General features: G+C 40.4%; 1 protein-coding gene across 1 annotated transcript in view; it reads left to right on the top strand.

Annotated features, from left to right (window-relative positions):
- Positions 1-13,544: 13,544 nt before the first annotated feature.
- NCAM2 (neural cell adhesion molecule 2) overlaps positions 13,545-26,703 on the top strand; it is a 536,258-nt gene continuing 523,099 nt past the window's right edge. Inside the window, exon 1 of the mRNA XM_039520366.1 lies at positions 13,545-13,682. Coding sequence (XP_039376300.1) covers positions 13,631-13,682 — 52 coding nt within the window. The 5' untranslated portion in view covers positions 13,545-13,630. The remainder of the gene's footprint in view (positions 13,683-26,703) is intronic.

Genomic DNA, 26,703 nt, shown 5'->3' with positions numbered 1-26,703 from the left:
CACTTCTGCTTTAGAATTCCTGATCCCCGGTACCATTCTCAGCACTACCTATGGTGAGTGAGACCTGCCTTGGGTATAGGAAATGAAGGGGGAATTGCTAGGTTGCTTGAAGCTGAGTATAGGGCAGTGGCACTGAATACTGACAACATTTTTCACAGGTGAGTGCTGTTAGCCGATACCTCACTCCTGAGAGTAACAAACGCAGAGAGAGCATAGGTAGTGCTGGCATCCTGAAGCTGCCTGGGCCCATATGCTAGCCTGTGTACTGGAATGGTGCCTCCTGAAGTTATAGCTGCCTGGCATACGAAAGTGTCCTAATACAAAGGAAGAAATAAGGCTGCCATCCCTCATGCCCCAGAGTACCACCATGGAAGTTTCACTGAGATCTCTCAGGAGGATTCAAGGGACATCCCTGTGGACATAAGCAAACTGTTTCAAATGGCCCCTCCAGTCTAACTTTACAGGGGAATGAAAATCAGATAGCAACATTACTTCTCTTTATTGTGCTGCTACCTTTTCCAATGTGACTAAATTAAAGAAAAGTAGAAATCTATGTCCCAGTAATTTGGGGGTCCCCTTCCTATAATGGAAAATGTATTTACATGCTTATTTGATGTTCCTTCCTTAGCATCGGGCTTGCCCGTGCTTGACTTATGGCAGTGGCTGGATTGTGATGGCATCAAAAATAAATCTGGCTTGCTGCACAGCTGGACCCCCAGTCACCTGTCTCCCATATTCAACCTCCTCTTCCTCATGCCCCTCCTCTTCCTTGCTGTTCATGACTAGGAGTCTGTGACTCAAGCTCCTCTGAGTTATCCATGGTGAGGCGGTAAGGGGTCTCTGCATGGAGCTTGTTGTAAAAGATGTACGTCAGTGGCTCTGCACCCAATAGATTGTAAGCTTCACTGGTCTTTTGGTATGCCTGCCACAATTCCTTGGTTTTCCCATGGCACTGCTGCTGGCCCCTGTTGTACATCTCAAAGGCAATCGGCTCATAGATGTCAACATTTCTACAGCGGGGTTGGAGCTACTCCAGCATATCCTCTTCTCCCATAGGCCCAGGGATCCAATATCTTCTGCCTACTCCAGGCAAGAACACATCTGGAGTGTGTAGCCAACATCTTCATCTGGGCAGTTGCCCAGCTGAGCGAGCATACCTAGCAGTAATCCACTGTTGTGTGCAATCAGGAAAATACATTCCAAAATTTGAAGGGGTTTTAAAGGTGGGGGATGCGTCTGGTCTATGTGACCCCTGGGTAGTGGTGCTCACAACGGTGACCAGAACAGTTAGTGGCAGCCATTGTGGGACAGCTGCTGGAAGACTGTTAGGGTCGACAAAAGTAATACAGTGTCTACACTCACACTGCATTGACCTTCATACATTGACCGTGGTTCTACACCAGTGAGGGGGGTCACTATGTCAGCATAATGGGGCTGTGATGGGGTGCCTGCCCCACACTGGGCTCTAAGGGATTAATAAAGCCCTAGGAAGGCTGTGCAGGAGGGAGCCATCCAGAGAAAGGCTGAAGGGAACAGCCAATCACGGCCAAGCAGACCCCCTATAAAAAGGGAGCTACAGGGCAGAGGAGGGCAGTTCTGTGTTGGGGGCCCAGGGCGGAAGGATTGTGTCTCTGGAGGGCTAAGAGAACTGCCAGAACCCTGGACAGAGCAGTTCTATGAGCAGGGACTGGGGGAGCCCGAGACAGCTCCTGGCTGGCTGCTGGGGTTTGAAGACAGAGGCCTTGAGGCAAGGGCAAAGAGTATGCTGAGGCCACGAGGAAGTGGCCATACAATATGCTGCAGCAGCCACTAAAGGAAGTGGCTGAACAGCAGAGGCAGGTCCCCTGGAAGGTCAAGAGCACCGTGTGTGACACAACTGAAGGGCTGTGTTGCTGAAGAGGATGCAGCAGGCCTTAGAAAGATATGGGTCCTGGAACAAAAGTGATGGTGGCGAGGCACCACCAGAAAAGGGGGCAGTGGTGAACAGAGCTAATCCCCAGGACAGCCAGCAGGAGGTGCCACAGTGGTGAGTGAACTCCGTTACAGAGGCACTTACATCGGTGGAAGACAAATTTCAGTGTAGACACAAGCATAGCTAGATTGATGCAAAGAGGCTTCTCTTGACCTAACTTTGAAGTGTAGACCAGACCTCACTATGTTTTTCAGCCATGTTTTTCAGTTCTCTAATTCTTGTGGATCTTCCATGACTCCTATCCAATTTATCAACATCCCTCTTGAATTGTGGATACCAGAATTGGACATAATATTCCAGTAGAGGTTGCACCAGTCCCAAATACAGAGGAACTGTAACCTCCCTACTCTTATTAATGATTCCCCCATTTATACATACAAAGATTTCTTTAGCCCTTTTGGACACAGCAGTGCACTGGGAGCTCGTGTTCAGCTGATTACCTATCATGACCCCCAAGTCTATTTCAGAGTCAGTGCTTCCCAGGATAGAGTAAACAGAGCATGCATTCTTTGTTCCTAGATGTAAGACCTTACATCAGGGAAACAAGGATTGCTGTATGAAATATAATAGACCAGTGGCTCTCAACCTTTCCAAACTACTGTACTCCTTTCATGATTCTGATTTGTCTTGCCTACCTCGAAGTTTCACCTAACTTAAAAACTACTTGCTTGCAAAATCAGATATAAAAATACAGAAGTGTCACAGCCTACTATTATTGAAAAATGGGTTACTTTCTCATTTTACCATATAATTATAAAATAAATCAACTGGAATATAAATATTGTACTTACATTTCAGTGTATAGTATATAGAGCACTATAAACAAGTCAGTTTCTGTATGAAATTTTAGTTTGTACTGACTTCCCTAGTGCTTTTTATGTACTTTGTTGTAAAAGTAGGCAAATATTTAGATGAGTTGATGTACCCTCTGGAAGACCTTTGCATGTCCCCCAGGGGTATGTGTACTCCTGGTTGAGAACCACTGTAGACTGGTCATCACCAAAGAAGAAGACACATAGGGATCAGTTCTGCACCCCTCATTCACAATGAATAGTACTTAGGTAAGCAGTTCCACTGAGGACCATAGGAGGTTTACCTGAGCATGCAGAACAGGATCTAGACCCATATGTCCAAATCACCTTATATCACAATGAAAAACTAAATCCTAAATAATATCATTGAGTTGCCTCCCCTGTAGAATTGATGTAAGAGGCGGAAATAAAAAGTTCAGTACCACTCTGGAACATATTACTTCCTGGAAGGTTTCTGGCTTTTTAGCGTTTTGAATAAATGAGGAGTGAGAAATGAAGTCTTTGGCTTTGGCTTAGGTATTGTGTGAAACAAAATTCCTTCTGAACTTGTTCAAAATCTGGAGCTACATTGAGCTGTATACTGGGGAACTGTATTGGGATCAACAAGCCTCCATTTATACCCAGTAACTCACTGCTTGTCTGTTCTGTTTATTACAAAAAGTAATCAAAAGTTTCCTACATCCCTGGGCCAGCAGAAAGTTTCAGAATACAATGTGATGGTGTTAGATAGAGTTCCTAACACTATAAGGTGATAATCAGAAAAAAATCCCATTGTGTGTTCCAAGTGTGACTGTGTATATGTTCACAGCAAAAAACTGATCTCTAGCAGCATACAGACAAGGAGCAAACATGGACTGAGATAATAATAGTAAACAAATTACATCCTCATGGGTTTCTGGGGATAGTAAGTGACAAAAGTATCAATGGAACAGTGAAAGGAAGTGGGCATGGGCATAATTAATATATATATAATTATATAATATATATATTATTATGTCCATGCCCACTTCCTTTCACTGTTCCATTGATACTTTTGTCACTTACCATCCCCAGAAACCCATGAGGATGTAATTTATATAAAAAAGCATCTGAGAGAGGGATATAGTGAAATAGAGCTTAGACTGAGACCCAATGGTCAAAAGAGTCCATTAGTCAGGAATTGCTGTGAGAGTTCACTTGTTGATCCCTGCCCCAGAATCACCCTCAAAGGAAGAGTGATTTTTACTGTGCATTAGCCTACACAGCCCAAGATAATGCTGACTTGGAGTCTTGATTGTCCTTTCCTCTTTGCAAACTTGGCCCCGGCTTTGGTGGAGCTCTCTTTGTGGGAGCATATGCAGGGGGTTGCCATGGTTTTCTGGCATTGTATCATTCTTCCTGGGACCTTGGAATTTCAAGGGCAAAGCCAAGAGGCGAGAAGATGGGGATCAGATGTTCTCCATGGCATCATCTTTTTTCTGAGCCTGCAGATTTTCACCTGGAAAGTCAATAGGGAGTTAATGTGCTTGAAACAGCATTAACTTAAGTTGGTCCCTCCCCATGGCTGCTACAGCACAGAAACAAGAGGAGTCTGGCAATGCCAGCATGACTCCGAAAGGAAACACACTGCTACAGGAAGGGGAAGCCTTTCAGAGAGATTTGGAGAATCTCTCCCATTGCAGCTTTGGGAACCATGATACTAAGGGTGTGTGTACACTGCAATGTAAGCCCCGGGTGAGTGGGGTTTGAGTCAACTGACACACATTAGAGAACCCTGGGCTTGAGCTTCTGCAATGGTTCTTAACCCTATATTAAGACTTTTCTAACCCGGGCTTGAACCTGGGGCTCTGGCATCCACACTGTATGCTAATGCAAGTCAAACCAATCATATCCCAGAGTCCCTGAAGTGTTCTCAAAATGTAGCCACTGGAGCGCTCTGACCATGATGCACTGTGGGAAAACTTTACTGCCCACTCTGCACATTACGGAAAGTTTGTACAGCCTGCCAACACAGCCTGCCAGGAGTCATTTTGGTCTGTGTGCTCCCAACTACCAGAGCCAGCAACATGAAGGAAGTGCTGTTTGAAGAAATTATCTTGCTTGCACTTTCATAGCTGCATCAGGAAACAGACAGAGCTTCTGCAAGGTGCTGCTGGACATTTCAGCAGTGTTTTCTGACTCACCAAAGGTACCTGGTGGATTTCATGGTGTAGGAGGCAGAGAAGGAGAAGGACCCTGGCATTGCAGACTTGCACTAGTAGATGCTGCTCTGTACAATCAGCATAGCTGCTGATGCCCCCTATCACACCATCTAGCTGACCTGTGATGGCCAGCAGTGGTTCCAGAACTTTCTCATGAAGAAAACTACATTTCTGGAGCTTTGTGAGCACTGTGTCCCGACCCTTCAGTGTAAAGACACACACGAGGGCACCCTTCACTGCCCAGAAGCAGGTTGTTATATATAGCTGGAAGCTGGATACCCCACACTGCTACAGGTCTGTTGCCAACCAAAAACTGCACAGTTTTGTGGGCATAAATTGGGCATGCAAACAGATAAATTGGACCAGGGACATTCTGAAAATTGACTCTTTATATGCCCTCATCCTGCAAGTTATTCCATGTGGGCAGAACCCTGCATCTGTGCAGAGCCTAACTGAAGCCAACCAGGCTCTGAGTGGGTGTAGTGGTCTACCTGCACAGAGAAATTTGCAAGATTGGGGCCTTAATGACATTTTAAAGAATTAGCTGAATTTTCTTAAGGTCTCAAAGCTCTAGGACCAGGTTGGGAAGCAATTATTTGTATGATTAAAAACAAACAATCAAAAAACAAAATACACACACACACACACACACACAAAGGAAAAAAAGAATTATTTATGCAATTGTTACAAAGAAGCTAGTAAATGTATTGGATAAATTCCTGGCTACATTGAAGTCAACGGCAAAACTCCCATTGGCTTCAAAGGAGTCAGGATTTTACCCTTTGTTATTTAATCACAACATTTTATCAATATTACATTTAGAAAATATATCTGAACACAAAGTGCATAAGTCTTTCCCATTTTATGCTGATTCATTCTAAAAACAGCAAATGGACTCAAATACTTTCTAGATTTTCTTCTGCCTTATTATTTATGCCACTTTTTATTTCTCCATTGGTTGTAGTCATGTTCTGTAAACTAGTGTATGCTGTTTTTTAATAAATTATTTTTAACTGAGTTCTTGTGTGCCAGACATCTCAAAGATTTAATGATAAATAGTTACTATTCTTGATACATCAGAAATGCCTTAAGAGAAAACAAATTCTTCCTAAGAGTATCTAAATGAGCTCTGTAATGTGATATGTATCTGCAAGGGAAGAAACAATTTTACATGGAAAAGTACTTTGGATTATACACTTATCCTCTACAGTATAAAATATTTTCACCTTGACTCAGGATAATAGTCAGAACACCCTGACATTTGCTATCTCAACTGGTATTTACATTATTATAAAAGACATACATTATTGACAAATTCTGGAAAATTCTGGATAAATCTCTTGGCTCTAGTTAAGGACAATGAAAGTGTATTTTATGGGATGACGGGGGGGGGGGGGTGTTCATAATGATATACTTGCCATAGTTTAGGTAATTTTTCACAATACAGCAGATCCATATGGCCATGTAAACTGGCTGTGTACTGAGCCGACAGACCACCTGGTAAATGCACAGTGGTAAAAACAAACAAACAGAATCTTAGGGTATATAAAAATTGAGTATATACAATTGTGTATATACAAAAGGATGCTGAAAATATTATAATCTCACATATAAATCAGTGATACACCCTCCTCTGGAGTTTTGTGTTCAGTTCTGGTCTTTTTATCTCAAAAAGATATAACTAATTGAATAGGCCCATGGATGGATAATAAAAAAAATGATTAGAGGCAGAGAAAGAATTTCATGCAAAGACAGACAGAGATAGTGAAAAGACCAGAACTGTCCAGTTTTGAAAGGAGGCAAACAAGCATGGTAGCCTATACAAGTAATGCAGTGTCTAGAGCAGGGATAGGCAACCTTTCAGAAGTGGTGTGCCGAATCTTCATTTATTCACTCTAATTTAAGGTTTCGCATGCCAGTAATACATTTTAACGTTTTTAGAAGGTCTCTTTCTATAAGTCTATAATATATAATTAAACTACTGTTGTATGTAAAGTAAATAAGGCTTTTAAAATGTTTAAGAAGCTTCATTTAAAATTAAATTAAAATGCAGAGCCTCCCGGACTGGTGGCCAGGACCCAGACAGTGTGAGTGCCACTGAAAATCAGCTCGCGTGCCGCCTTCGGCACCCGTGCCATAGGTTGCCTACCCCTGGTCTAGAGAAAGCAAATTGGATTCTCTTATTTATCCTTCTACGTAATACAAGAGCAAGGGATGGAATGTAAAGACAACAAATTTAAATCTGCTAAAAGGAAATAATTTTTCAACTAATACATAATTATCCTATGAATCCCTTTGCCTCAAAATATCATTGAGGCAAAAGCTTAGAACAGAGGTTCTCAAACTGTGGTCCATGGACCACCAGTGGTCTGCAATCTCCATTCAGGTGGTCCGCGGATAGTTTTCTCCAAAGTGCATGCCTGGGTGGCTGCACAGGAGAGAATGAAAGGCCACACACCTAATTAGTGGAGCCGCATAGGTGTGGCTCCACTAATTAGGTGCCTGGACCCTGGAGAAGATGCACATGTAAGGTGATATGGTGGCCTTGTGGGGAATAAGGGATAGGTGGGAGAGGGCAATGGGATGAGAATAGGGGGTGGGGGAAATTTGGGATGTGCAGGATTGTGACGGCCAGAGAAAGAGATGGCTTTCTCCAGCTCCAGAGCTGTGGCTGCTGGGGAGAGATGACCCTCCTTCCCAGCCTCAGCTCTGTGGCTGCTCTGGCAGGGGAGAGATCCCGCTCCTTCCCAGCCCCAGCTAGGGGGCTGCTGCGGTGCAGGAAAGAGGGAGATACCCCCCACTCCTTCCCAGCCCCAGCTTGGGGGCCACTGTGGCAGGGAAGATAGGGCACATCCATTGAATTAGAAAGCTAAGATACTGATATTAAAATATGAGTTTTGTGCTTTTATTTGTAGAACAAAAACATGTTATATAGCACTTTTATCAAAAGCGCTTTACAATAGTTAGCTAATGGAACAAACAATATTCTGAAATATCATTCAGTGGTGCGCTGAGACTCAACAATTTTCAAGTGGTCCACGGAAAAAAAAGTTTGAGAACGACAGGCTTAGAAGATTTCAGAAAAGGATCAGACGTTGATATGAATAATAAGAACATCCACAATTATAGGATAAAAGCTAAAATGCAAAACAATTAGGTATATAAAATCATGTTTCAGGCCACAAGTCCCCATTAACTGATGGAGGTTAAAAACATCCTGAATAATTAATATAACTATTAGGATGAGTTAATTGCAGGCTCATACCCTAAGACAAAGGGGATTGTGAACAAAGGACTTCTGCTGAGGCTGTGTGTGTGTGTGTGTGTGTGTGTGTGTGTGTGTGTGTGTGTGTGTGTGTGTGAGAGAGAGAGAGAGAGAGTCACACAAACTCAGAGGGGAAGAAAGCCAAGCAGCATCCTGTGAGCACAGCATGAAAGCTAGACAGAGAGCTTTTGGGACTGGTGTTGGTTAGAGAGGCTTGTTGCTGTAAGCTAAAAATCTATTAATTTTGTTCTTCGTTCCTCCTGCATTCAGAGAAGCGGGACTTTGTACACTCCTTGTAAATAAATAAGATTGCATGAAAGAAAATACCAGATTCTATCAATTTCTACTCCCAACTGAAAGGACTTTGACTAGTCACTCAGGTCAAAAGGAGTAACAGTAGTTTCTTGTGCTTTATAAATGCAGTATTTTATTGATCCTTGTGTGAGTACAGTGTTTTGTACTGTATCGTATTAATGCAATCTACTTTAATATTTAGTGACAGTGAGGTGGTTTAATCAGTATTTTATCTGGACAAAATAAAATATACCCCCTTTCCTTTGTTCCAGTGCAGGAATAAAACAGGCAATTATCTCCATAATGGCAGCCTGTAAGTCTCTGCATACATCAGAATAATTTCCAAACCACTTAAATTTCTCTAGCTGAAAGGAGAATCCTTTATTTAAGGAGAATTTAAATATAATGAAAACAATGTTATAATTTTAAGTGACTGTTACCCATAAAGTTTTAATCTAAATGGTGGTAATTTTAGATCTTTATGAAAATCTTTGTAAGACGTTAAGATCTTGAAACATAACAGTAGTGCAAATACTTATGAAACTGTCTTTTGTTTATTGTATATCATTTCCTCACCATTGTAATGCTATTGTTCACTGTTGAATAATTTATGTTAGTTCTTCTTTAATTGTGTTTTCGGTATTCATAAGAAAGCAGCATTTTTGGGATAATTACTCACTTTGGTGAAGATCAGCAATTTGGCTCACATACACTTCAGAAAATTAGTCAAAATGTTTGAAGAAGACAGTTTCCTACAAAGATACTATGTGTTTAAAACAAAAACAAAAAAGAATTTATTTCATTTTCGTCCACTGAAGTGGTAGGCAATTATTCTAGAACATTTTGACTTGTTTACAGTTATTCGACAGTGTTTCTAAATACAAGGATCTTTAGTATTATAAATGCCATGGTTTATTTTGAAATAAACCAACCATGATCATATGTTCCCAGAGATACTTAACTGATTTTCAAGGTACTTTATGAAAATTTCAAACTACAGGAGATAGTTAGGCAAAGTTAGTTGGTGAATGGATTGTGAACAAACTGGAATGTGAACAAGGAACCACATAATTCAATATACAACAACATTATCAGCAGAATTTGTTTTAGTATTTAATTATATTTGTGTAGCATATGCATGCATCAAATAATATTTTTTTAAATAATTGCTACTGTATTATTCAGATTGCAAATGAAAGCCTTTACAAATAATGTCCATGTTTCATAGAGCTTACAAAAGAAGGGAAAATCTTCAGCTGATGTAAATGTTCACACCAGTCAATGGAGCTATGATAACTTACACCAGCTGAGATTTTGCCACCATATGTTCAGGGCCTAATTTTGCCACTCTTACTCGTGCTGACTAGTAATTTACAAGTAGTCCCACTGAAATTAATTGAAATTAATGGCACCACTTAAGTACTCACCCTGAATAAAGGTGGCAAAATGTAGCCCTTGATATTTCCCCCTATATTTCCTATACAATATTATAGCCAAACCATCCTTGTATGAAGCATCTAGCATCTGACTTAATAAAGTTTTGAATATTCAAAATCCAAAGCTTTGCTGTACTGCCTTGCTGTTTTGCAATAAATAGAAATATGTATGTTTCAGAGACATGTTATTTGTTCTGTGTTGTCTTGTGAAACTTATCACCTTTACTGCAAATTAGATGAACGTATTGGCTTGTTCTGTCCAGCATTTAGCACAATGGGGCCATGGTCCATGACCGGAGCTCCTAGGTGCTATGATAACACAAATAATAAATAATAAAATATGGGTGTAATAATGGCTACCCCTAAATTATTACATCCTTTTTCCTTCTCATTAATTTTTCCCAGTGACTGCTGTTTTGTTCTTTAAATGTTGTGGTGACACATCAACATTGACTTTCAGTCTTCCACATTAAAGCCACTTCTGAGACTGATTATTATTCTGTTTCAGAATGTTATAGAGTTGGGCATTCTCATCACCTTTTGGGGTGTTACATTTGATGGTAGTTACATTACAGGCCTCATGTAACAATGTGCATGTTGAGTAAGCAGCATGTAATCATGAACATTTGAACTTTTTCTTTTTTAATCAATGCACTTGTTCTGCATGTGATCTTATTCAGAAAATAGGTCCTTACTGTTTAAGGAATGGTTATGTAAAAGACTCACATATGACTGCTCCAGTATGTCCTATTCTCTTGAAGGAACAGTGTCTATTTTATCCAAGGAATGGCACACACTACAGTTATACTGATTAAGATTGGGATTGAAGTTTTACAGTGCTTCAAAATTCAAATCTTCTGTTCATTTAATAATCACCAAAAAACACCTAGGTGGGGATTGAAGCAGGTATGATCATTTCTACCATTGTCTTGTAGTCTTTATTTTCAAGTTCTGAGTGTGATATTCTGTCACATCTTACTTCACTGCTGACCTTTCTTCAATTAAAAAAAATGCCCATCCCTTTAGCTCTATTTGCTTAAACAGCCCATAACTCAGCTGTCTGCTGCTTCAGGAAAATGTATTTTAGTAATAGTGTCAAAATAAAGAATCAGACTTAGAAAATGGTATTCTAATCCCAGTTCAGGGCAATAGCAATGGTATACTTGGACACAGCACTGATGGAGAAACTCTTAGCAGGTTGATAACTAAAAGTACAAAAAATCTGGGGTCATAAAGGATTACAATTTTATTTTTCCAATCGGGGTATTCTAATTGGGGTTTGTGACCACTGACCTCCTGCCTCCTCTTGTACTGTGGTATCTTTTGAATATAATCATCAGCAAAATCTTGTAAATGAGCAATATGAACTTCATGTGTGATTTGCCATTTCCTGTAAGTTAAGATCATAGGCTATTTCTAACATGAACCTGTTATATTATTTCAATCTCTATGTTAAAGTGTGGATGTTAAGATGCACGTACTGTCTGTTTTGGTGTTTTAATTTCTGGTCTTGTTTTTTAATGCTTTTTTTTCCTAATATTGATAACCAAAGTTCTGTTATATATCAGGTTGTTGCATGGTAGTGTTTTCAAAATAAAATTAAAACCAAAGGTAAATTAATTTGGCAATGGAATCCAATCTGCTTAATGCAAAGGAGTTCTTGCCTTGTGCAGTAACTTTTCCCCCCTCTTCTTCTCAAAGTCTACTTTTCAAGCTGGGAACAAAGACCGTGTTTCAGGAAAACATTCCTATTCAGGAAGGTACATAAGTATGGATTTAGCATATGCTGAACTGCTTTCCTAAATCAGGGCCCAAAGTCCATTGGAATCAATTGGAGTCTTCCATTTTAGGCTTGGATTAGATCCATAGCCTATTGAAGTCACAGACTGCTGAACCTGCCATATATTCGTTTCACCAATACTTCATACAGAATGACAGTCACCAAGCTCATTTTCATTGTACAAGAAGCTGCTTCTTTTTCATTTTGTAATGTATGCTCCAAAAACGTTTCCCCGTAAGAGCAGGGTGGCCTAGCATATCCTCAGAATAATTACATATTTGATTTATATAGTAAAGATTAACCACTGACCACAAGTATCTCACTTTTTTCTCTATTAATATTATCTGAATATATTTCTGAGGATTCTAAATGTCAGCCACTGAAGGCAACCATTCAGTTTTATTAAATTTCTTGTTGTGTCCAGCAAGGTTTGGCTAATGGTATGATCTTCCTTTCCTGTAGCTCCATTTTTTATGAGTATTTCCCAGCAAGTGCCAGGCTGAAGATATTTATCATGTTACTTTAGGTTAGTTTTCTATAAACAGTTCTCTCCCCCAAATAAAAGGCTGGAGGGAAAAGAATCTCAAATATTATGAAAGTGTTAATTATGTTAATTGCATATCACAGCTCTCTGTCAAAATAAATCTGCTTCTATCTCCCATCATGTATCAGAGAGAGGGTAAGGTGATGAGTTCATACACGAGGCTCCTGAGTCCAAAGTTAAATGAAGAATAGGATGAATTTTACCTTTTCAAAATCATTCTGGTTAAAAATTCCTGTGTTCTTTTTTAAGAAAGTAAACTCTTCATAGAGCAAGGTCTGTAATGAGACTGTACTGACTGCAGTATCAGGAAATGTAAAGACTGCAAGCTGTATGCTTTAGTGTAGAATGGTTTCAAAATTGACTCCTACAAATCGTAGAGAATCCCCCCCCCTTTTTTTTGCTAATAAAAAGTAAAAACAGGAAGTTTCCTAGACAAGTAAATGAACAGGTGTAAAGATCTGTGACATTTTAAAAACATAAACGAGACTCGCAAACGTCTCATTGCCTAATAATATTACAGTATTGTAACACGCATAGAAAGGCTGACAAGACCAAGACAATCCACAGCATTATGCTCACAACAAGGGGGGGGGGCGGCGGGGGGACACACTCCCCCTGCAAACGCCTTCCCACCTGCCCCCAAGGTGCTGGAACAATCTGTGCAGTGGGGGTGCTGAGAGCCATGGAACCAAACTGTAAACCCTGTACATGATGGGACCCACTGCAAGCCAGGGGTGCAGCAGCAGCACCCCATTGTGCCGGCACCTATGCCTGCCCCATGAATGAAAGCCCACATGCACCCGCCTCTGCCCCCCGCCCCGACTCCGGCAGGTGACAGGCGCCTGCAAAGGCGAGCTCCGGCTGCGGCCCCCGCGCTGCCCACCTCCCCGCCTAGTGCCCCCGCTGCCGCACAGCCCCGCGCCCCTCCCGGCAGCGAGGAGCAGCCCCCAGGCAGCTGCCTCAGCCCAGCCGCCGCCGCGGCTCCCCCGGGCGGCATCGCACAGCCCAGACCGACACCGCCCGCCCCGCCCCGCCCGGCTGCACCAGCCCCCGGCGCGCCCGGCAGCGGCAGCAGCGGCCGCGGGCTGAGCGGCGGAGGAATCCCGGCTCCTGCGTGTGTGTGTGTGAGAGAGCGAGCACGCGGAGGGATACACACTCTCTCTCGCTCGCTCCCCCCCTCCGCCGCCGCCTACCCACCGCCTCCTCCGCTGCTGATATAGTGCGGCGCGGAGCGGCGCTGCCCGTCACTTGGCGAGCGGCGCTGCCCGGGCTGCGGCGGCGGCGGCTGGTTTTCCTGTGCTCCGCATCTCTAACTTGGGAACTGTCCACCAGCGTGAGCTCCTGAACATGAGCCGCCTCTCTCTCTACCTGCTCGGATTGCTGCTCAGTAGCGGGCAAGGTAGGAGCGGGGCTTTCTTGCATTTCCTAGCTACCCTCCACGCCACAATGCGCCCTAATTACAGTCACCAGAAAATAAGCAAAGATCGCTCACCCCAAAGGCCATCGGGGAAAAAAGCCTGTTCAACCTCTCCCCCCAACCCCAAAGTTGTATTTTGTTATCGCTTAAAAATGTCTACAAGAAAAAAAAATGTCATTTAGATGGAAAAGAAAAGAAAAAAAGCTGGAAGATGCTAACTGCACTTAGCTGCTTTGCTTGGGATCTTGTCTTTTTTTTTAATAATAATGTATGTGCTTTGGGTAGTTGGTTTTGTGTGTGTGTGTTTTGGGTTTGTTTGTTTCTTTTCTTTTTTTTTTTTGGAAGAGTTTGTATCAGGAAAAAAAGACAACCTCAAACTGAGGCATGTTTTGAAATTCAGGTCTGCTATTTTGTGTGCAGCCAATGTGGGCTTTATTTTTAAGAAAAAGGATTTTGTGACCCCCTCCCCCCCGCAACCCGTTGTCAGTGAGAAGTAATACTTGAAGCCTGCTTGTCAAAATCTTTCTCCTTCTGTAATAAGACGCGCCTGAGGATGGTTCATTTCAGTCTATTGGAAAGTGAAAACGAATTGTTGTGATCAGTAAAGAAGGGTATCTGTGACAGTGAGGTGAATGTGTGAGTATCTATATGTCCCGATATAGGGATGTGTGTATAACATTTAAAATAAAATAATGCTAAAAAGGCAGGTGTTTGGAGAGAAGTGACATATGCTAAGATTGCACCTGTATGTACTGTTTGCTTTAATTTTCCTCAGTACAAATATTCACATCGTACACAAGTTGTCCCTAAGATATAGGTTTGGTGTTTTGTATATTACATATACGTTTATTTCTGGATTTATTCTACTTTTAGGGAGAGAGAGGGACGAGGGGGACTGATAGGAGGGGTTGTGCTTGTGGTTATGACACATTGACCGTGTCCCTTTGTGTAAACTAATTACACTATTTCAAACTGCTCAGACAAGTTTTTGGTGTTAATTTAAAACTGAACTAGATTTCTCTTCCTTCCCTCCTAGTCCCCCATGCAAGGATCTACAAATTACATTTGGAATCACCACACTAAATTCCAGGACCTGGTGAAAAATGATTGTGTGTATGTGTGTCGCATGCAATTCTTTTTAGGGGGAAAAAGAAAAAAATCAGTTAAGGGACGGTGTCGGAGCTGGTGCTCCAGACCGTTTTCACCTCTGCTGCTTTTCTGCCAGCAGGGGGTGGTAGAGCTCCATTCAGGTGATTGTGCTTCTTAGTATCTGGCTGTATTAAGGAAAGGGAGTGAGAGTCTGTCTTCTATCATTCTTCAAGCACAGCTTGACATTTTGGATGTGAAGCCTTCATTTCCCCTCTCCCCCGCCCCCCGCCATAGGAGCAGAAGTGACACAATCAGATGCAGATTAGCAGCACTCACACACAGACCAGGAAGCGTTAGGAATGACTATCTATGGCAGAGGGATTTTATACACTAGCTTGTAAAGTGTCTGTGCGAACTGTTGCACTTAAAAAAAAGGCATTGGGGCTGTAAAGCACTGTGGATCCCCTTGTAATTGCAGTTGCTGTACGTTTAAAGCTCTTGGCACATAGGACATTTTGTTTAAGAAATGGTAAGTAGCAAAGAGCCATCAGATGCTGTCAAGCTATGCAGAAATGCCTCTGTGCTTTCACCATCTCCGAGTGAGCCCTGGAGCTATCACAGTTAACAATTCAGTAACAGTCTGGAGGATTTTCACCATAGCCATATACTGGGGTGGGGGAAGCATCCCTCAGAATTTGCATTGACCCAGCTAGGTGTAGAGGATATATAGGTGGGGTTTGCAGTCCCTGGAAAGCAGAGAATGGAAGAAAGCAAGTTTGCAAATTGTGATTATTCTCTAGTTGCGCTTGGAAAGGATTGCATAGCCTGGAAATCTAGCATTGCAAATGCCAGGAGTTAGGCAGTGGGGTGAAATTTACAAATACCATTAAGGAAGGCTGAACAAGAGTTTTAACAATGACAAATGAGAGAGGTGTATGTATGTGTGTGTGTGTGTGTGTGTGTTTGGTACATATATAATATAATATCTGGTGGCACTGTCAACAGACAACCACTATTTTTGTAGAGCAAGGGAACTGTATTAGAAAATCAGGGAGAATGAGACTGTCTAGATGTGGAAGGAACAAACAACCTCAATCGGCTGCAATAAATGGTGAATGGGAGTGAGAGAAGCATCTGTGTAATGAAAATCTCTTTATTTAGGTTGCTACGGGAGAAAAAAAATCAGGATTTCTGAAAAATAAGCATTGTCTGGGCAAGGAATGTATAGATAAAAGTTTACTCAAAGGAAATGACAAAAAAACTGAAGGATTTCTTGAAATGCCTTTCACAATCTGAAAGACTGCTCTGTAGACACTTGGGATTTATCTTCTACCCAGTCAGAGTATTTGGGGATGCAGTAGCAAGGACATTCACATCACCAGCATGAGTATTTAAAAAAAATTCTGAATCATCTGTACATTATGTTTTTTTAATAGAGAAGGAGTCTGGATACAAAAATAAGCCAGTCAACCATCACTAGGGTCATTTGCTTTAGAAATACTAAAAACCTAGGTTGAGGATTTATGTTTCCAGCAATATAGTTGCAGTGGATTTTATGAAGCATGATTGAAGCTATTTCGTTGGGAAGTGCTGTTAGATTGGGGAAAGGAAATGATGATGTATTCCCTTTTAAGCAGTCAAAACGTTTTGAAACTAAGCAGCTGACTGCAAGCAAATGACAGAAGTGAAAAACTGACTAACTTAAGTGCTTATCAATGTCATAATTAGCTAACGAGGCCAAATACTCCCACTCCTAACTTTCATCATAGAGGAGCAAGTTCCTTTTCACTGGCAATGTCTTTAAACTGCAACTAAAAATATTTTTTTTGTAACCTCTCATAGTGCTTAGAGAATCCGTCCAGTGTGGAAAGGCCCACGTTAAATTAGTACTGGTGGAAAAAACAACCAACCCCCCTAAATACTCCCAACAATACTAGGCTATATATAAGTTGATCTTTTATCAGGTATGGAAATATGGGAACAAAAGAGAGTAGGCTTACTCAATCTTTACTTGTAACTAGGGACACTGATTGATAGTGAATGAAGCAGTTACCATTCAAGATGTCAGTGTTCAAAATTTTACTGGTATGGGTCGGAGACGTTTCTCTGGGTTGCCACACTATAATCTTCCCCTTTTATTAAGCTGGAATACAAAAACTGCTACTATCGAATTTCAATTATTTTAAAACCACACATGATGCTGTGGTAAGAGATGCATTTGTATGTTTATCAAATGGTTTTCCCTGCCATTCCCTGTGCTTGAAGTTTCATCCTTTCCTGATGTAATATGGGGAAAGAAGCATGTTTTTAGTTCTTACCTCTGTGTTGCCTATGCAGAAGTTAATCTGTTTTGCTGCTATTTCCTGCTAGCCACATGCAGTGTTTCCTTCCAGGAAGTTCTAATAAGGGTTTATTCATCAATCAGGAACATCTCTCAAAATAGAGGCCAGGTGTGTCACATGGTCTTTTTTTTTAGTGAGATTGCAGGGATGAAATACTGGCTCTACTGAAGTCAATGGGAATTGTACCATTGACTTCAGTAGGGCCAGGATTTTACCCCAGATAACAACATCTGGTTGGGTCAAGGTTTTGGGCGCCTTCTGGTACCTTGAAAATCTTCTTTCTCTCCCAGTTACATATTTATAAAACATCAGCAACAAAATAAAAATAAAATACACTCCTACCCTCATCTCCCCATAAAGGAAGTGCATTGCAGCCAACCCGGAATGTCTGAGAGTCTACTGTTTACCAACTGATGGAAGAGTCCTATTTTGGGTGGATACAAGGATACCTGGAAGATACAACACAGTGATCTTTTACCAAGGAAGGGTTTTTTTCAGAAGTGTCACCTGAAGGTGGATGGTGAGAAAACTGAACGTTTTTTACAAAGAAACAAACAAACAAACTTCCCTGTATTTGGAGGGTGGAGGCATTTTAAGTTAGTTTGCAACAGCGCTGTGAAGTGGAAAAAACGGAGAGAAAGTCCCAGGAGCTCTCTTATAGAATAAAGCACCAGAGAGAAAGCACTGATTCTTCCTAATAGTTTGAACTAATGGTTGGTTGTTGTTTTTTTTCTAGTGGGAGTTGTTTATTTATTTAATCATACATTTATTATGCTTGATGAGTGTTAACATAGAAAAATGACCAAATTATAAATGTCTTACAAGAGAAAATTAACTTCCTGCTTTTTTTAAAAGACCTTGGAACACAAACACTATATTTATTTCCCTTCATTGTGACCTTTCCGCAGAGGTTGTCCAGCCCTGGTGATTATATCATGTTTGTACATGGTTTTCTTAAATTACTGAAGGAAGTTTACATTCAGCTGATGCCACAGATTCCCATTCAAAAAGGTCAAGATATTAAAATGATGACATTTTAGAAAATTATGACTTATAATTTTGTTTAAATTACAATTTGTGGCTAATTATTCTGTTGTACCTGCACTGTAAGGTGCAGTGTGGGAGATGAGGACACATTTCAGTCAGTTATGGAATTCAGATAGTCTTTTATATCCAGATATTAGGCATGGAACTATTCCAAATTACTCCAGCTAGGGATCTGACCCATCTCATCTTAAAGGACATTTTTTATTTTATAACATTTATTTATTTTATAAAATTAGGGTAATGTGGTTAATGAAGCATATCCTAGGGTTGCTCATATTACAAATTATGATTATTGGACTGGGCCAATTTAATGATTTTGAAGGTCACAAAGTGAAGTGGCTTGGCAAGAAAAAATGTGGATATTATATTAAATTGTAGTAGTTCAAGATTTTTGAAGGCACATTTAAGGCTGAAAGACTAAAATTATGCCTGTCATCTTAAAAGTATCTTATTAATATCAAGCATTTTAGATTTGATCAATTATGATAGCTAAATCTTAAAAAAAAAACCCACCAACAACAACCCAGAACTCTGTCCTCTAGGCTGTTAATAAAATAACTGAATTTTCAGTGGCTAAATTTAAACTCAGAATAATTTCCAATTACAAGTTCAGCATTTAGAACACTATTTGGTATTACTTCATTAATCTCATGATGGCCAGCTTCAACAAGATAATGATATATTCACTTCAACAAATTGATATTTTGAATAGTTTTCTTACACAGACCAATTGTCTATCTAGCCCAGTATCCTGTCTTCTGACAGTGGCCAATGCCAGGTGCTCCAGAGGGAATGAACAGAACAGGTTATCATCAAGTGATCCATCCCTTATCTTCCATTCCCAGCTTCTGGCAAATGGAGGCTAGGGACATCATCCCTGCTCATACCAAAACCAAAACCCTGCCAAAACCAACACTGCCCCCTGAAAAAAAAAACATTACCAAGCAAAAATCACAGGTGTTTTATCTTTTCTGTTGGAAAAGTTTCTATTGTTTTGTAAAACAGAAACAATAACAAATATATACAGAAAATATAGTTTTATAAGCCCTTGCTCAGACTGTGAGTAGTTCCACTGAAGCCTCATGGGCCTGATCTACTGCCTAGAGTAGTTAATTGGAGTCTTTCTACTGATTTCAGGGGGCTTTGGATCAGGCCCTAGCACCTTCACAAGTACCTTTCTGATCTGGAGCCACAATGAACAGTTTGGATTTTGAAGAAATATAGATTGGGAAGATACCATCTAGCTGGATAACTTTTGATGTGGTTTATGGAACACACTTTCTTTAAGGACTTAATTAACAGAACATTCATAGTGATACACCTATGCTTCAGAATTTACAGCGTTAATGACCTGGCACCGAAGCAGAGTCTTGAACTTCTGAGTCTAAAGTAAGATCTACTGCACAGTGAGATATGTGTACTGTAATTATTTCTAGAAAACTATTGGCACCATGACCAAAACCTGTTCACTTTAGGCAGATGAGTATTTCCATTGACTTCAATGAGACTATATGTTTGAGGATAACAAACAGGACTTGGCCTTCTAACAGGAATTATTTCCTTCTTGTTTCCAATGTGATTAATTTCAGTAAGGAATGATTATGCACTGAACCGTGTTTCTATATGATTAATTTCAGGTTATCTGCAGTTGCTACACTGCAGATGTGACACCTATCCATAAACAAACTACTGTAAAATACTTTTGTAATGTTTTCCCTTATCCTTAATTTTTTTTAATAGAAATATATTGTTTATTGATTTCCGGTATGATTTAATGGGACCTGTTGAGAAATAGGATTAAGAGAGGAACTTTGTTCTGAATATGTCTGTCAAATAATGCATTAATAGATCTTTCAGTAAGGCTGCAGCCATATTAAAGACAGGCTGTGATCTCCTCAGCTCTCACACTGTAAGCAGGTTCAGGTCTGATCTGGTCAGCACTTGAAGAGAAAATATCCAAGACAAATCTGGATGCTGCAGGAAGTGATTTTGATAATTCAGTAGGTTTGAGCATAATTCCTTTCCAGTCAGAACTGACAATTACCATCTTTTAGAGAAGATATAAAAATGGGATCCTGATGGTTCATGGTCATCAATAGTACCATAACACTTCTCTGAAAAATAGATCAGCCTTTTTCCTTTATATCCTGGATAAATTTATTTGTGTTTTGCCTACTTAAAATTCTCTATGTAATTTCAGCTGGGTAGATTATTTTTTATTTCTTGTTCTAAACAGTTGTACAATGTTGCTGAGCACTCATAAACAACTACCAAAGGTGGATGCATTTCAGCAGTTTGTGAAGTGGTTCTTTAATGATATATCATTTTGTAAAGCTCTTTAGAATTTTCTGGGTTGAGAAATGATACATAAATATAAGATATTAATAGTAATATATTCTGTTGCTGCCATCTGCAGTTTCCTTTTCTAATCAGTTAAGTTTACACTGAATATTTACAGTGCAGCCCTAGTTTAAATACCAAGAAGAATGGTGTGGTTTTTGTGTAGACTGAAATTCTTAAATGGAAGTAGACTGGCACTATACTAGACAAAATGATGGTGTCCTCAATATTGTATTCAAACAGCATTCTTTGGAATGTATCATGGATTCCAGAGTGAAACAAATTTCCATTACTGTTCTCATTATTAAAACACACTGGACCATGTTCAGACCTGGTGCAGACAGTTTCAAATCCATTAATTTCGAGAGTGTTGCAGCAGGGCTGAATTTGGCCTACGTTGTCTAGTGCTTTGTGAGGGTGGCTTTAAACCTGGCTTATGTTTCAAATGAGGAATTTCAAATGGAGATGAGGTATTTGGAGAGAGGTATAGAGCAATGAGAAATAATAGCGCTTCTAGCCTTGTGGTACAGATTGTATGCAGGTGTTCCAAAGTACCTCGTGCATGGCTACCTTAATAAATCACAGAGAGGGGTGGTTCTCTCCTTTGCTCATGAATAATGCAAACTCTAGAATTTCTCTTAAACTATAACATAAAAGTATCAGAGGGGTAGCCGTGTTAGTCTGGATCTGTAAAAGCAACAAAGAATCCTGTGGCACCTTATAGACTAACAGACGTTCTGCAGCATGAGCTTTCGTGGGTGAATACCCACTTCTTCAGATGCAAGATTCACTTCTTCTTGCATCTGAAGAAGTGGGTATTCACCCACGAAAGCTCATGCTGCAGAACGTCTGTTAGTCTATAAGGTGCCACAGGATTCTTTGTTGCTATAACATAAAAGGTACTGTCCTTTTTTTACTAAACAATCAAAGCAAAATAAACAAAAAGTAATTAAATATTTGTTTCTGTTTATGAGATGCTGAAGGATGATTGGTAGAAATAAAATAGTACCTACTGTTTTCTTTGGAGTCACTGAACATTCACATATTGTTTATGAACTGGATACTAGGAGTATAGTTAGAATAGTGTTCAACCAGCAAAAGTATGGACTCTTCTGTTTTATGTTGATGCCCAGGGGGCTAATTGTACATAAACTTTTTTGTTTCATAATTTTTGGGCATAGTGATCAGTTGTTGACAATCATATTTTTCCAAGCACTTCACATTCAAATAATGCTTCCTTAGATATGCAGAAAAAATCATTGTCAAATAGTACTTTCTGGCAAATAACATAATTACAATATTTCTTTTGCTCTAGCGTCTAATGTGTATCAGACATAATTGATTAGTACAGTCAGATATTACTGTATTCATCTATTATGGTTATGGGGTCAAATTCTCCCCTCTGATACACATGTACAATCCATACTGAAGTCACTGGGTGTTGCATCTGCATATACAAGTGGAGAATTTGAGGCCTGACTCTGCTACTGGTACTCATGTGAGGACTTCAGTACTACAGACCATTGGCTCTCAATGGTTCATGTTCCATTTGTGAAATACCTGCATGTTTTCAAGCACTTTTCAACTTGTTAATTGCGTTTATATTTTGATATAAATGAAAGGAATTTCCTTTTTTTGAAAATTCAACATTAAATTATTGATTTGCATATACAAAAATAATTGAAAATTACAAAGATGAAAGTCAGTTATATCAAGATGTTATTGCTTCTCAATGACTCTGTGTGAGATATGCTCACTTTATAAGTAAAAATGATTTTCCTCTCTAAATTTCAGTATTTTATACTCAGCATGGGATCTGAAAGTCAAGCAGGTCTCTTTTCTTGAACATGAATCATCAGTAATAAAAGGTCTTATATAAAATGCAATAATGCACATACGTACTCTGTATGAGTGTAAAGTTGTCAGTGTCAGCACCCTGCTTTGAGTGTTTGAAATTCATATCCTAATTTTTCTCATGTGAACAATCTATAGTAATATGTTCTGAATGTACGCTGTATTTATTTCTATACTTATTTAGTGATTTTGGGGAAATTGTTTAACATGAGGAACTCTGCTGACTAAATTTTGGGTATGAAACTGCAATATTTCCATGTACAGAACTCTCGCTCTCAAAACTGAGTTTTGTTCTCAAGTAAGGCTTGCAGATTCAGGTGTTGTTTCAATTGCATTTTTAAGGAGCTATTCACAGCTGTGAATAATATGCACCATAATGGCCTTATTCTGCAACCCTTATTAAGTAAATAGGCAAAAAATCTCAAGTAAAGGATACAAGATCAAGATCAAGCTGTACCTTTATGGAATCTAAATAGTGGGTATACTTCTGCTTCTCAGGTGAGTGAGTATCTCAGGAACATTAGTGCTCTATAATTGTATAAGAGGATCAAGTGACATGCTGATGTAATAAACTGATGCTCACTGATTACAAGGAAGATGTTTTCTTTGTTTATAAAATCAAAATAAAATAGGTCTTGTAGGTATTATATGCAACTTTTGGAATAAATGAGAAAATTTGACCTTTGTGTCTTTTAATCATTAAACAGCTTTAGCTCATCATTGCCCAGGTCAATGCTTTGTTGAAAGTAGAATATTTTTGTAGGGGAATTTCACGGAAAATGCACTGTTTGTGTATGTCTCAGAGGTTTTTTTTAATTATTATTATTATTATTTTTGTTTGATCTATGGCTTTGTGACACCCATCAAAATTGTTTTTAAGACATTCAGTATTCAGATCATGTTGGTAAGTCATTGAAGCATTGTGGCTGAATGATTGGATGTTAAATGGATTTGTCCCAGTTTATGTGCCAGGCATTGAGTCCAACAGCTTCTTAGCACTTGGGTAAAATTCACTTCCTCTCCCCCCACCAATCCATGGGTTTATATTAGAATTCTGTGAATATTTTTGATCATGTATTCTATATGATTTATATGATTCTTTTTACAATTGTTTATTGTCTTTGTTGGACTTTTTTAGAGTGGATTTCTTTTTTTACAATTTTCCTAACTTGATTGTTGAAGTTGCCTGGTTTTACCACTCATAGCAAAATGAGATTGCATAAGTATCCTTTATTTTTGTCAGGAGTGAATTCCTGTCCTGAGTATTATTTCTGTGCCGAAAGTATTAGCTGAAAATTCTATTTGCTGGCATGTTGCTGCTTATAAAACTATTCTTTGTTGTGTGTTTTTTATATATTTTGTTGAGTGTGTATTTTTTCTGTTACACTTCCAGACATCTGAGTGTAAGAAAAGACCTCTCTGGACTGACACCTGAGGAACTTCTTCTTTATTCTATTCTCTCCTATGAGTACTCAGTTTGTGCTGCCTTCCATTAGCTGGGAGGGTGGTTGGATTCTCATTCTGCTTTGTGTTACATGTTAACAGTAAAGCTGATTGGAGAAATTATTTTTTCCTGTGACAATATTTGATGAAAACAAAAACAATTTTGTTCTTGTAGAAAAAAATTCTTTGAATTTTTTCAAGTATAAAAAAATGGGGAGGTAGGGGTGTCCCTGCCCGCAGGTATATGGGATCTTGGGGAGCAATTATCACACAGGTGGGGTGCCAATTAATTTCTTTATTAAAGGAAAAAGGAAGTGGTGGGAATTTAACAATGAAATATGATGGGATGGGGTGTATAGGGTGTTTACAATAGACCATGATGGGGGGGTTCTTCTTATTGAACAGTGTAGGGAGTTCTAACAGTGGGGTACAGTAAGTGGGGTTCAGCACAATGGGATACAGTACAGTCAATAAGCAACTCAACTTTATATAGGAACAACTTTAGATACAGTGTGAAATGCAAAATGTACCCAAAAGAAATGCAAAATAAAATGGTAGCTTCAATGCAAATACAAAGTATATCAGAAAAGTGGAGGCAACCAATGGGGTGTTATAACCACAAGTAAAATGTGAATCACAGTGCAATGATACAATATGGGTGATAAGTGAAATTATGTAATGTAACAGTATAAAAGAAAATTAATGACTTAATCTGTGAGGCTGTGATAGCAGATAATCTGCAAGAGTGTACCTAAAGGCTGGGTCGAGAAACAGGAGTGGGGAGGGGGGTGAATGATCAGTGGCAACTGATGAGAGGAGAGTGCAGCTGCAAGCAGCGAGAGACTCCGAAGCCCTGTGGGGTGAAGCCCAGGGCAGTCTTCAGGAGCCTGCGGGCTGGACGTACTGGAGACAAGAGCAGCTGGAGCGCACTTAAGGGGAGTCTGGGAGCAGCAAGAGAGGAGGGCGCTGAACGTGCAAGCGATGGGAAGGCACGTGGAGAATGGGGGAGACGGCTGAGGGAAGAAGCAGGTTGCAGCAGCGGAGAGCACTTCAGGGAAGCTGCGGAGCAGCGGGGTGAAGACAAACGGAGCAGTGTGATGGTGATCTTCAGTGGGGGGGGCAGCGGAGAAGTGTAAAGAAGGGCTAGAGGGAGGTTTAAGCAACAAGCGGACACCCTCCCCCCCCAAAAAAGGAAAGAAGCGGCAAAGGGTTTGGGAAGTTACACGGGGAGAAGCAGCAAGGGGTTTGGAAAGTTCGGAGGGTGATGCAGACGTGGGGGAAAAAGCAGCAAAGGGTTACAACAGGGAGACATGGAGAAGTACACAGAGGGGGAGATTGGAGCGGGGGAAAAACAGACACAGGAAAGTTCAGGGAGAGATCGGGACAGTGGGAAGACGAATTCAAACAGCAAAAAACCTTATCTATCATCTAACTTAATTAAACATATAAAATGACAAGAGCTTATACAAAGTAACAAAACAGGTACAGAATACAACCAGGCAATGGCTTTTTTAAAATCTATCTTAACCAACGACTAGGCAAAACAACAAATATCACAATTCTAAGCAAAATTATAACAAGCAACTATACGGAGCAACAAAACAGCAAACTATAGCAAGGCAGGTGAAACTTACAAGCGCTACAATCTTAGCAAACTATGACTTATTAGACTGAAAAACAAAACCTATGGTGCACCTTATGCTATGGGGAAGTTACAGAGGGCAGAGTGGTATGTGCCCAGGATACAGCTCCCAAGGCAGCCCCCAAGGAAGCCAAGGGATGGTGGCTGCAGCAGTGGATATGGCTGAAAGCAGTGAGCCCCGAAGCAAAGCCCACTGGAGCAGAGCTTAGCGGCGGCACAAACTTATTTTTAGCGGCAAAGCGCTGCGGAGTTTAAGAGAGGTTTTAAGACACAGACCAAGGTTTAGCTTGAGTCTGTGTGCTGGGGAAACAGAGCCAGCAGCTAAAATAATAAAATAAAAGTATAGAAAGTTTCACAGAGGGATTCTTACCAGTCCCCAAGGCAGCAGCAAAGGCAGAAGCAGCAACAACATCAGAAGAAGCAAGGAGGACTTGGTACGGTCTTGATAATCAGGAGGTCTGTCAGGCAGCAATTCGTTCTTCGTGGGAGTGTTTTTTTTTTTAAACAGGGGTACGCTCAAAAATAAAACGAGAGCGGAGAAAGGACCCCCCAGAACCCCTGGCTGATCAGACCAGGCAGCAATGCAGGAACCTTTCTGATGTTTGTTTCAAAATGCCTGTTTTTTAAAGACAAACTCAGGCAGTTTCCCGCCAATAATCCTGATAGGCTCCCTCTGTCACAGGGGAGGAGACACAGGGAAAAACTGCAGGTGAGCACAGAGACGTGCCTGGGCAGAGTCTTGGACAGTATGTGTGAGTTCACACCTCAGGACTCAAAAGCACATGAGGCCTATGACTCATGCCCAGGGTCTCAAAAACACATTAGGTCTTGCAGCTCTGGACATTGCCCACCCTACACAAAGCCCAGGTTTAACAAGGTGATAACAGGACCAACCCTTTGAACAGGGCAGTGGTCCCACTTAGCACGCAGCACAAGTGGCCATCCCTTTGAGAAGGGCAATGGCTCCTGGTAAACAACTTAAGGGGCCCTCCCTTTGAGAAGGGCAGAGGCCCTGGTAAACAACTTAACAGCCAGGGAGGGGCGGCCACAGGAGGAGAACAAAAACAAAATGGAGTAAGGGGACAGCTGTAAGAAACAAAATGGAATAGGGGGAAAGCTGTAACAGACAGGGGGAAATTGGTTTCTCGATGAAAACCTAACATTTTATGGCAACCCAGACATTTTCTGACATTCTTCTGCTTTAACAAAATGATTGCACTGCATCTGAAGCCGGGGGAATGTTGTC

This window comes from Mauremys reevesii, linkage group 1 (genome assembly GCF_016161935.1).
Source record: "Mauremys reevesii isolate NIE-2019 linkage group 1, ASM1616193v1, whole genome shotgun sequence".
Classification (NCBI taxonomy): Eukaryota; Metazoa; Chordata; order Testudines; family Geoemydidae; genus Mauremys; species Mauremys reevesii.
Note: the sequence above shows the minus strand (reverse complement) of the source record. Positions and strands in the feature narration are given on the sequence as shown.